Source organism: Sceloporus occidentalis, unplaced genomic scaffold (genome assembly GCF_023333645.1).
Source record: "Sceloporus occidentalis isolate IW3139 unplaced genomic scaffold, rSceOcc1.0.p SCAF_277, whole genome shotgun sequence".
NCBI classification, from domain to species: Eukaryota; Metazoa; Chordata; class Lepidosauria; order Squamata; family Phrynosomatidae; genus Sceloporus; species Sceloporus occidentalis.
Window position 1 is genome coordinate 138,937 of NW_028317257.1, and position 11,624 is coordinate 150,560.

At 39.7% G+C, this 11,624-nt stretch overlaps 1 protein-coding gene across 1 annotated transcript in view; it reads right to left on the reverse strand.

The window, feature by feature from the left end:
* The window catches only part of LOC149275597 (3-oxo-5-alpha-steroid 4-dehydrogenase 2-like), a 36,396-nt gene extending 26,355 nt beyond the window's left edge, over positions 1 to 10,041 (reverse strand). Inside the window, exons 1-2 of the mRNA XM_089504536.1 lie at positions 10,002 to 10,041; positions 8,391 to 8,613 (exon numbers count right to left, since the gene is read on the reverse strand). Of these exons, the coding sequence (XP_089360662.1) occupies positions 8,391 to 8,613; positions 10,002 to 10,041 (263 nt within the window). The remainder of the gene's footprint in view (positions 1 to 8,390; positions 8,614 to 10,001) is intronic.
* Positions 10,042 to 11,624: the final 1,583 nt, after the last annotated feature.

The window sequence follows — 11,624 nt, forward strand, 5'->3', positions numbered from 1 at the left end:
GGCGCAACTCTATGGGGACCAATATATAAGTAAAAGTAAAATTTCCAATAAACAGATGGATTTGATAGTCCAAGAAAGTTACAAAAAGAAATGTTCAAAATACCTTTTTGTGCAGCTTGTATATATATTATATATATATAAGCTTGTACAACTCCTGGGACAACAATATTAGGAACTAGAACACAAAAGAGCAACAAAGGACTGGCATAGCATAAAGTATTTAATAAAAAGTGTTCAAGCCCCATGCCCTAATGGGCTATTAAGCTACTTACTTAGAATAGTATAACCAACAGAAGATTATTTGTATAAAAATAGGAATACAAAGTGTATAACCACCACTGTTGGTAACTAAGTAAAAAGCCATCCTCCAGCTATATTACTTAAATGCTGCCAAACATGACTTAGTACCAAAACCCTCGTTGGCAATCACAGAGGTCAGACATTTTTTGTAGTTGGCCACCAGTTTTGCATTTTGTACGTTTGCCCACTGACAAAGACATGATCGGTCTATAATTTTAACGGTAGGTTTATTTGAACAGTGAGGGACAAAATAACGCATTTCATATAAGTTATAAATTGATTAAGTATTTGACCCCTTTTGCAAAACATAACTTAGTACTTGGTGGCAAAACCTTTGTTGGCAATCACAGAGGTCAGATGTTTCTTGTAGTGGGCCACCAGGTTTGCACACATTTCCGGAGGGATTTTGTCCCACTCCTCTTTGCAGATCCTCTCCAAGTCATTAAGGTTTCGAGGCTGACGTTTGGCAACTCAAACATTCAGCTCCCTCCACAGATTTTCTATGGGATTAAGGTCTGGAGACTGGCTAGGCCACTCCAGGACCTTAATATGCTTCTTCTTGAGCCACTCCTTTGTTGCCTTGGCCATGTGTTTTGGGATATGCAGCTCCGCAGCCTGGGTAGGATCATGACAATAGACTAGTGTTAATGGGTTTGTTGTGGAGATCAGTGATCTCTATACCAGGGAACTTTCTAAATAAGATGACCCTGAGAGTCTTAAAATATTACCTTATTTGCTCGATTATAAGACGACCCCCCAAAATCTGAATATTAATTTGGGGAAAAAAAGGAAAAAGCCTGAATATAAGACGACCCTATAGGAAAAAAGTTTTACCAGTAAATGTTAATTCATGTAAACTATGTGAACATTTTTTAATAAAAGCTATGATTGAGAAAAATATTTTGTTTTTATTTCCTTTTTTTTCAGCCTGCCCCCCAGTTATGCACATCTGCCCCCTGGCTTGCCACTCTGCCCCAGAAATGCCTTATTTAGTTATGCCACTGTGCCCCATGATATGCCTTTTAACCCTCTAAATGCCACTGTGCCCCATGATATGCCTTTTGACCCCCTATGTGCCACTCTGCCTCCAGAATTGCCTTATACCCCTATATGCCACTCTGGCATTTAGGGGGTTAAAATGCATATGGGGCAGAGTGGCACATAGGGAGGTATAAGGCATTTCAGGAGGCAGAGTGGCGTATAGAGGGTTAAAAGGCATTTCTGGAGGCAGAGTGGCATTAAGGGGGTTAAAAGGCATTTCACAGAGCACTCTGCCTCCAGAAATCCCTTATGTCCCCCATTTAACACTCCCCCTCCCTCCTCCAAACTTACCGGAGCTTCTGAGTCCCCGGTGCGTAGTCCAGGCAGCGTGTAGAGCTCTATGCGATTCGCGTAGACAACTTCCGCTGCAGCCGGGAGGAGGTGTGGTTAGCAGCGGGGGTTGTCTGTCAGAGATCACGGGAAACTCTGATCTCTGACAGCCGGGGAAGGTCTGCGCGATGGACGCAGACAACCCCCGCTGCTAACTGCACCTCCTCCTGGCTTCAGTGGAATTTGTGTACGCGAATCGCGTAGAGCTCTACACGCTGCCCGGTGCTTAGTCCGGGCAGCGTGTAGAGCTCCATACGAATCGCATACGCACGCTGCCCGGACTAAGCACCGGGGACTCAGAAGTACCGGTAAGTGTAGGGGGGGGGGCATAACACAGGAGGATCCAGATCTGGATCTTAGTCTCATAGTCAGACCTAGTTGAGGTCTGATTATAAGATGACCCCGATTATAAGACGAGGGATATTTTTCAGAGCATTTGCTCTGGAAAAAACCTCGTCTTATAATCGAGCAAATACGGTAACTCTTTAATAGCTCACCATGAAGATTCTATGTAGTGATTCACCAGGTATATTAACCAATAATACTGGTCCTAATGGAAACTTTGACCTGTTTGATGACACTTAAAATTCAGTATAATTTCAGCGTAGCTTTCTTAAGAAAAGTATAAGATTTTTTTTTCAAAAAGATCAGCGAACAAACGCTATCTACTATCAAAAAAATATTCTTAAATGTTTTGTGTTTGCAGGTCCGGAGGGCCACCCCCTTACCCTGTGTTATTTGAACATAATGTAATATACATACAATTAGTCCTAATCATAAATCTATCTTGCTAGATAAAGAACCTTCACCTGTCGATGATTCATACACTTTTCTAAAGAGCCACCCCTTCTTTCACATTTCTTGGAACAATTGAGGACCACACTGAACTAAAGACCACAAAATCAATTGTTTTTAACAGAACTGGACTTTGACAAAAATGCCTTGTTATGTTACTGGCACTGGCATAATGTTGTAGTAAACATATGATCACAAGACCTTTGAATGTAACATTAGTGATACGATTTCCCTCACAACAGGTTAAAAGCGTCTAAATGCAGCATGCTAATAAAAATTGGACTTTACCAAAGTTCATTGTCCACTTACAAAGCTGAAGCATTTTATCAAGAAAGGTCAAGGTTTTTACTCTTTGCTGACGGCAACCTTTATAGAATAATACAACAGAATACCATGGTGTGTCTAATTCTGTATGTAAACCTTACCTAGTACCTTTGATCTTATTAACTGAATTGAAATGATAAGCTTAAATGCTTTTTAAGGTACCGCCACTGTGGTAAAAGTCACTCATGTGAAACAGGAACAAATGCTGGAAGCAAAGTTTTTAAGGTTATGCTTCATTATCAAAGACATGATGAATTGCCTTTACTATGGTATGGTTTCAAGAAAACTGAACTCCCGACAGAAAATGGACTTAGCTTCAACAATTAAATATGGAACAACATGGCATATCATTATACTATGATATGATGCCAATAGACATGTATTCCATGCTTGCCAACTTTAGCTACTGGTGTCCTGGCACAGAAAGGTACAGGGACTAAAGTAGGCTGAGATGCATGGTGCAGCACCTTCTGTACTAGTATGTTTATTGCGGGACAACATCAAATGTGATGGGACAAGACCCCAAAGAAATTTGGGACTGTTGGCAACTATGGTATTCTTAATCTGATTTATTGGCAAAACGGGAAAATATTGAACATAGGCATAGAAATAAAACTGCAAAATAAAAACTCTTTTTATGGTTTTGCAAATTTTATTCCAAGGTTCCCTGATACAGATGTCAGAAGTGTTGAGTGGATGTTGCTTCTTTCATGTGTTTGGTGGGGTTGTCCAATTAATTGCCCAATATAGGCAAATAATTGATAAACTAACCAACTCCCCACTCAGTCTGAATGTCATGGAGATGCTTCTCCACCACACCAACACATACATGTATTTCTCAACCTAAAAGAAATTCCTAGCTTAACTTTTATGGAATGGGGAACATTGCTTCCCCCCTTCTCAAGTGGAAGAGACAGCGGCCTTAATTGGTAAGATGTTTTCTGTTTTTTAAAACGATATTAATGCCTTTTAATGTTAATACTGGTGGTACAGTCTCTTGCTTGGGCTTGCTGTATGTCATGGAGAGGCCTCTGATGAAGTAGAGTCTCCTCTACGATACGCGCAAAGCGGACTATCACACACAGCGTGAACCAAGCTGATCGAGCTGAACCAGATTGGCGCTGCGGAGTCAGCGTTCACCTCCCCATAGAGAGACTAAATCAACACTCGGGATCCTGCCTTAACTCCCGGATGAGCCGGCACTCTGCGTGAGCTTAAGCGGATCCAGAGACTACTATGTGGGGACTTGTTCCTCGATAAGGCGCCCTGTTTCTCTGCTAATTTATGAGTGTTCTTAATCTTGTTTTAACGAATAAATAGTTTTTTACGGAGAGCATTATGCACTTTTGTTTTTTATTTCAGGTTACCCCCTGCTCCTAGATAGTAATTTATATGAATCTAGGGTTTTTTCTAGCGACACCTCTGGTCTATATTAATTGGACTTTCTCTTAGTTTTACTAACAAACTATATTGCCGCACATTTCTGAACATTGTTTATTGTATCCTGAAACAGCTCTGTAACACTTCATGTTACTTGCACAAATATTTATATCCATGGCTGTTTATATTTGACTATATTAATTCTCTACACACTAAAGCACTGTTTGATTGCTTCTGCCTGCTGACACTAGTTAGTAATTTGGTTTTCTCGTTTTCCTCACTATATCTGTGCAATAATTCACGTAGAAAGTTATCTAAAAAAATTTTTTAAGCGAGTTTGATTACTTATGTCTGAACTCCATTTATTTTCAATAAAATGTCCTGTTCCCTCCACATGCACAATCTGCAGTAAATCCTGTCTTCACAGTTCTTCAACATTGCCCAGTTGGATATCAGGCTAAACAAGGCTTTAAATCCTTCGCTGGCATCAAACAGACTTCAGTCACTGCAATCTATGCAGTGGTTCAGTCTCCATGAGGATTCCAAGTCACGAGGATAATTTTGAAGAGTGCCAGAGTATCAAGAGTAAGTGAGTACTCCCATTAAACATTTAAATAAGCAAAATTAAATAATTATGAGAGTTTAAGCTAAAACATAAAGTATGCATTACCTACATACTAAGTGCCTTGTTTAAAAAAATGGATAGGGTAATTAGTTCTAGTAATGATAAAAACAAAGATGATGTTGGCAGGAAAGTAATTATAGAAATATCAAGACCTGAAGACAAGGGATAGAAAGCATGTTGGAGAAACATGAATTTCTTATTTAGGAAACATTTCTGCACTCAATTAAGTTCCCTGCTTTCTTAATAACAAGAGCCCACATTTTTCTTGCATGTTCCTAATCCTTCACTCAAAGTTGGTGTACTCCAACTGCCTTGAATTTAAACCAAACAAGCAGTTAAACCTTTCTTAATACCCAAGTTTAGCACATATAGGTCAATTGAAATTCATCTCTGGATTCCAACACAGAAAAAACTTGCTGTGTGTGAATAAAAATAACTCATGGAAACCCAAGAGTGAGCCTTTTTATGACCTGTAATGTCAGACACATGAATGCTTTCCCTATCAAAAAGGCCAAGTTCACCTTTTAATTCCTTAACAAATATCCCAAAATGATAATTATTATCTAGGTTTTCTTCTAAAACCAACATGTATCTTGGTGCTTTGACCCCTATCTGACCTATATATATATATATATATATATATATATATATATACATATACATATACATACAGTGATTTATGCAGGATGCAGGCCACCTCTATCTATGTCAGGCCCCACTTGGGATTAAACGAGCAATCCTGCTTTTGGCACGTACTATACCTAACCACTAGGACAGCAGGTGGCTTTAAGGTTGCTGGTCTCTGCCTCCCTATTAATATTGGCCTGAGGCCTGCCTATGCCACATGTGCATCTATTTGACTGCATGCTTGCTCCAGCCTCACTTGGGGCTTGCTAGGTGATTGTGGACCTATATCATCCTGGGAATGCTCCAAAGTCCTTGCTGGTGCATTTGTTTCTGGCCTTGCTTGCATCCAGAGGCTTTTGATATTTATGCTCATTATTTGACCCTTGGTGTGGACTTTGACTCTGATCTAGCTTTAACCCTTTGTACTGCAATTGATTTTGATCACCTGGATTTCGACCTATTTGGTGTGGACTTTGACTTCTCTTCTGGATCATCCCCTGGTACCATGGTACAGACCCTCTCTGCAGTCTGCACTCGCTACAGATCCCACCAACAGTTTGCACTTGGGAGGAGGCAAAGTTTGTGCCAGTTTATGTCCGCGGCGATGTGGACGAAGAGAGATGATAGAAGATGAAGAACAAGAAGAATGGAAGTGGTTGTCAGAAATGGAATTGGCTGGCAGAGAAGGTAGGGAAACATTTACAGAATGTGAGTATAAGGGCCCTTGAATTTTAAGGCTCTTTGCTTCACTTTTCTCCGCGTCATGGGGTCTGGCCTTGTTTTTGTGGCTTTGTATGAATTGCCAAATTTGCAATTCGTACAAACCCGAATGCACAAGTCTAATATACTGTAAATTGAGCAGCAATTGGGTAGGATCAGGCAGGAACAAGCACAAGAAAGACCAGTAGCCTATATTCTCAACAAGCTTGCAGCTGTGACACTATACTCAAGGTGAAATTATGAGGAAAGACTCTGACTAATAAAAGATCCCACATAAGTTCTTCTTTCAAGAAAATGTCTGTCTGAATGCCAAGTCGGGCAGGACAACAGGACAGCCTTACAACTGCCACCTATACCATGGAACTCATCAGTTCCCCTTCAGAGTCACAAATGGCAACGGACAATAATGGTAAATATAATGATTTGTTTCCATTTTGTAGCAGTACGATTGTTATAATTTATTATATGGTTCTTATTATTAAGGTATTGTTAGTAGAATAGCAATTTATTGTACTGTACATTTTCAGGTAAACTCTTATAAATATACAATTGTTGTCTGTGAAAAGCTGCTAGATAAGTGAAGCGGCCTCCAAGCTTAAGTGGTAGAGTCTAAAACAGTGAGGGAACATGCATTGGGTAGGCATACAATTATCCTGAAGATGAGGCTAAGGTCTAAGCAATATTTGGTCATATAGTGTGACAGAATACCCAATATTTATGCCTTAGGTGTGTGTATTTACTGAGTATGCACTTAATTCTTGCTTTGGCTTGTGTACTTATTGGTCATTATTATTCTAGCAGCAACTCAGGAATCTGAATGTGTATGCATTTTTAGCTTGTGCGCTCCCTCAGTTTGTATCAGGAAAAATGGACAGACTAGGTGGGCTGAGTGGTTCTTATCTGCCCTTAAATAGTATAATTTTGTGGTTCTGTGTATTTTTTGGCACACTTGCCCAAAAGAATGAAAGGCATACTTTTTGCCTGTATAGTTTTTTGTATACTTGGAAAACATTACTTGTGTTATTTTACCTATTCGTGATATTTACCTAAAACAAATGAAAGAAAACAAACAATGAAAGAGAACATTTAATATTATTCCTTTTTAAGTATGAAAAACGCACCATGCTTCAAGGAGAAGATGTGTTGCAAATATACAAATATTAGCAAAGCATCTTATCCAAGTGACTTCCTACTGGCTTAAAGGACCAGTGAGTCATCAGCGCAGCCAATAGCATGCGCCCAGTGACCGTCGCCAAGAGAGTTAAAAAGCTTGTAAATTAGCATATCTTCTGAAAACCAGCAACAAACCAGTGAGATATGAAGAGTACTATATTTAAAATAACTTCATATCTGTTAGTCAGAGATTGAGAAACAGGGGACTTTCAAATGTATTCTAACTTTGATCAGTACTAAGTTATATTGTGCTTATGTGGTGGCAGAAGAAGAATAACCAGTGTTTAAGTTATGTATCTCAGATTGATCTGAAAACTTCCATGCAGTCCACCTTTACCACTCAATGCACAAAGCCCATTAATATAAGGGGAGCTCAGGATTCTGGAGAATTAACAAGTAGATGCTAGTTTCAATTAGTAGATACCATGCACACAATAGCTTGTCCATAATCAGTTCATGAAAATAAATATTGTTGTTATAATTAACATATGACCCTACTTGTGCTTGCAGCAATGGTGTGAAACTAAAACTTTGTACCCCAACCAGTGTGAACAAATTCTTTGTTACCATGTAAATTGTATATTTTGATACAGTTTATTTCTTTCCTGGTTTCAACAAAACACACCCTGTTCCCTTAGCTTGCAATCTGACACTGTAAAACGTAGTTCTTTTGTAGACTGAAAACACTTTTTCAAAATAAAAAATACAACCAAGAATAAGTTCATCAATAACAAAGTGATATATTAGAAAAATTGAGAAACAGAAGTTTAAAGATAATTTTGAAAAGAGCAGGGACTCATGCAAATGATTGTGAAAGAAGAATACAGAAGCATGCTATTAAAAACTACAGGCATACACTAAAATAATCTTAAGTTTTCTGAATGAACTACTTAATAAACTCACTTGCTTTTTTGATAGATATAATATAGTGTATTAAGTAATTTGTAATAATATATGATATATATTATAATCATAGTTTCTTTACACAAAAAATGTATTAGTTATTAGTAGCACTACCAGAAAAGAAATCAATACATAATTACAAGGTATTAAGTATAACTAAGTTAGAACTTACCTGTGAAAATAGTGTCCACAGAACATGAAAAGGAGCAGCTTGCAGCCCAAGGAACTGCATTGCTGTCTGTATAGTATAACCAGCAGTGGCACCAAGAATGAGGGTAACTCCTGGATAAACCAGCCATACTTGGCTGGCACCATGATATGGGCACTTTTCTTTTCACTCTCCACGTGTTTCCCATAAGGAGCAGGAAAGGTGATTTGATTAATTAAAAATAATACTGCAATAATGCATAGAATTAAGCTCAGATAAAAATCCAGGTCCTGGTTGCATTGCATTTTCCCCCCCCAAACTACAAGCAGTTAGTGATTCTGGAGAGCATGCAAGGTCTGTTTCTTCCTATGGCTACCTAGAAACACTGGTCTGTCTTCATAACCAGCTCTCCATTCAGTATAAATACCACAGAGCTAATCAACGTGTAGTTCAAAAGAGACATTTCAAACAAGCAATATAACAGCCATCCCGTAAGCCGAAGCTCCCCCTAGAGAGAGGGAGAAGGAAATAGAGCGTTGGAGAACAATGAAAGTGAAAACAAATAACTTTTCTAATGATTTAGCATTTTTAGGTCTCTGCATTTCTTGGGAAATTCTTAGCTACTATAGAAGGATCAGAAGTCATATAGAATCAGACTTTTCAACAACAGTCTCTGGTGAACAAGTTGGTTTATAGGTGATGCTTGTAACCCTATTGGTGCTATAATACCACCAAACTAAAAAAAAAAAAAAACATGTTCTCTTTAAGTCAATGTATATTTATAATTGGAAATAAGTATCTTTGTATATGTATCTTTATTTTTGCTACTGCTTTGTGGCTTTTATTATAGACATCAAGGTTCTGACCAAAACTAAGCAATATTTCCTGTATTTCAGGTATAAGTGGTCTAACTGGTCTGTGATACATTCCAGATGCACCTTTTAATGAAGGGCGGACTGCTCTGTCTCTCTCCTGATGTGAATCTTGTCTAGGATTTCAGAATGTTTGGTAGGTATGATAGTATTCTATAGCCCTAAATGTTAATAATTGTATAAAAACAGTAGAAAATATGTGTAAAATAATGAATTACATCTTCCATTAAAGGGACACTACAGGCTTCATGTGCATGCTAATGCATATGAAATATGAGTTTTCACTTTACATTTTTTGTGATGTTTCCAGTTGCAAATGTTTTTTTACCTCTGCCTTTTCTCTTTTACCTTTCCCCTCTTCCGTCGATGCCCCTTTCTCATTAGACCTCCTCTTTTTTATTTATTGCATCTCTCCATTTCTCCTCTGATTTAATATCTCCCTTTTCTCTCTATCTTCCCCACTTCTCATTAACTCTCCCTCATTTCTCATTATATCTCTCCTCCTTTTTATCTCAGACCGTTTTCTTTCTGTTTAGCTCTCCTTTTTGTCTCCATATCTTCTCCATCTCATTATCTCTCCTTTCTCCCTATCTCTCGTATTATTCATTAAATTTGGCATTGCCCCAACTTTCCCTTGTCTCTCCCTCGGTAACTTACACACACAGTGGCACACATTTTTACACACACTCTCACACTTGTACAGACTTACACATTCATGCCAATACACATGCACAGATACTCTTGCTAACTAACACTTGCTTACCCATACACATCCATGGCCGATGCAGCCACACGACCGCCATGGCTGTCTTTAATGCGGGACAAAAGCCAGCAGCAACGTGATCACGGGGGTCGCAAACCCCTGATCACTTCCACAGGGGCACTGCCGCTCACCTGTGAGGGTGCGAGCAACATCTCTTGTTCTTTCCAGGACAAGCAGGAACCCAACGGAGTCACGAGACTTTACGTTACGTCACATGACTCTGTTCTATTCCTGCTTCCACAGGCTGTACAAGAGAAGTTGTTCGCACAGAGTGCGAGCAATGCAAAGGAAAGCAGTGGCCCCTGTGGAAGTCTGCAGGCAACACCGAGATCTGAAGTTCAGGTAAGGGGGTGGGGGAGGATGGAGTATTTGGAATGAGGAAATTAATATATGATTGAGTGAATTAATGTTTGTGAATGAGTAAATTAGTGTGATTGTATGGATGTGTAAGTGGGGGGAAAGCATTGCATTTGGAGGCTGTTTGAGGATACCACTGGCAGGTTGTTTGGGGACAAAGATGGCAAGTCCTATGCTTCCAATCTGGGTGTTGGACAGATCTTGTGAATGCAATCAGGGTGCTAAGGGGGAGGCATTAATTCACAAGGTCGTGCTGGCTGGGGCCATTAATTCACAAGTGGGTGTTGGCTGGGGGCATCACATAAATCAATACTAAAGGGGGTCGGGATAAATATACAATGTGGGGCTAGCTGGGGGCAATACACAAGGGTGTGGGGCATTAGAGTGACCACATTGGCCATGATTTCCAGGACACATATAACTTTTACATTCTGCTGACCATCCCAGATAAAATGCTGCCCTGCAGTATGGGGGATGTATGGAAGGAATGAACTATATACTGTATACATCCCCCATACTGCTGGCGGCATCAGTGCACAAGAGGGGGAACTAAAGCCCATTACATAAATCAATAGTAAAGCGAGGGGCAAGCTGGGGGATAAATACACATTTTTTTGGTTGTAGTTTAGCCTGTTCGGTGGGTGGCAGAGCCTGTCCTGGTGCGTGTGTGTGTTTGGGTGTCGGTGTGGCAGAGCCTGTCCTGTGTGTGTGTTTGGTCATCTGTTTCCTGGCACTTTACTTACTGTAGGAATAAATTAAACTATCTAATTTTTACTTATCCAGGTCAGACAGGGGGGATTGTGGGGGGCACCCAGTGTAGATCCCCCCCCAATGTACCCCACTGGTGCCGAGTGCCACGATATGGCTTCATTACCCAGTGCTCTGCATTCATTTGGGGCTTTTTAGAGAGAAATCATGATCTCCCCAGCCAGCCCATAGCGCCAAAAGAAATGTACCCCTAGGGTCTTCATTCAGTGCTTTGATGTTGAGATTTCAGGCTTTAGACCAAGTAGCCCCCATTTGCTACAGCCTTGCTTGCATGTGTTAGTATATAAATGGATATGATTAAATGTAAAGAGATTCACTGAGTAAGTGCCATTTTAAGGAAATGTAGGAGGTAATGGGGGACTTCATAGCAATGGCCTCTTGTTTTGAAGTTCTGCCCATTTTAGAATATGTTTTGACCAATTTCAAGCACCTTCCATCATCTTGCAAGTGCTTAATCTATATTTGAGGGCGATGCTCTTAGTCTTTGTGGCTAATTAT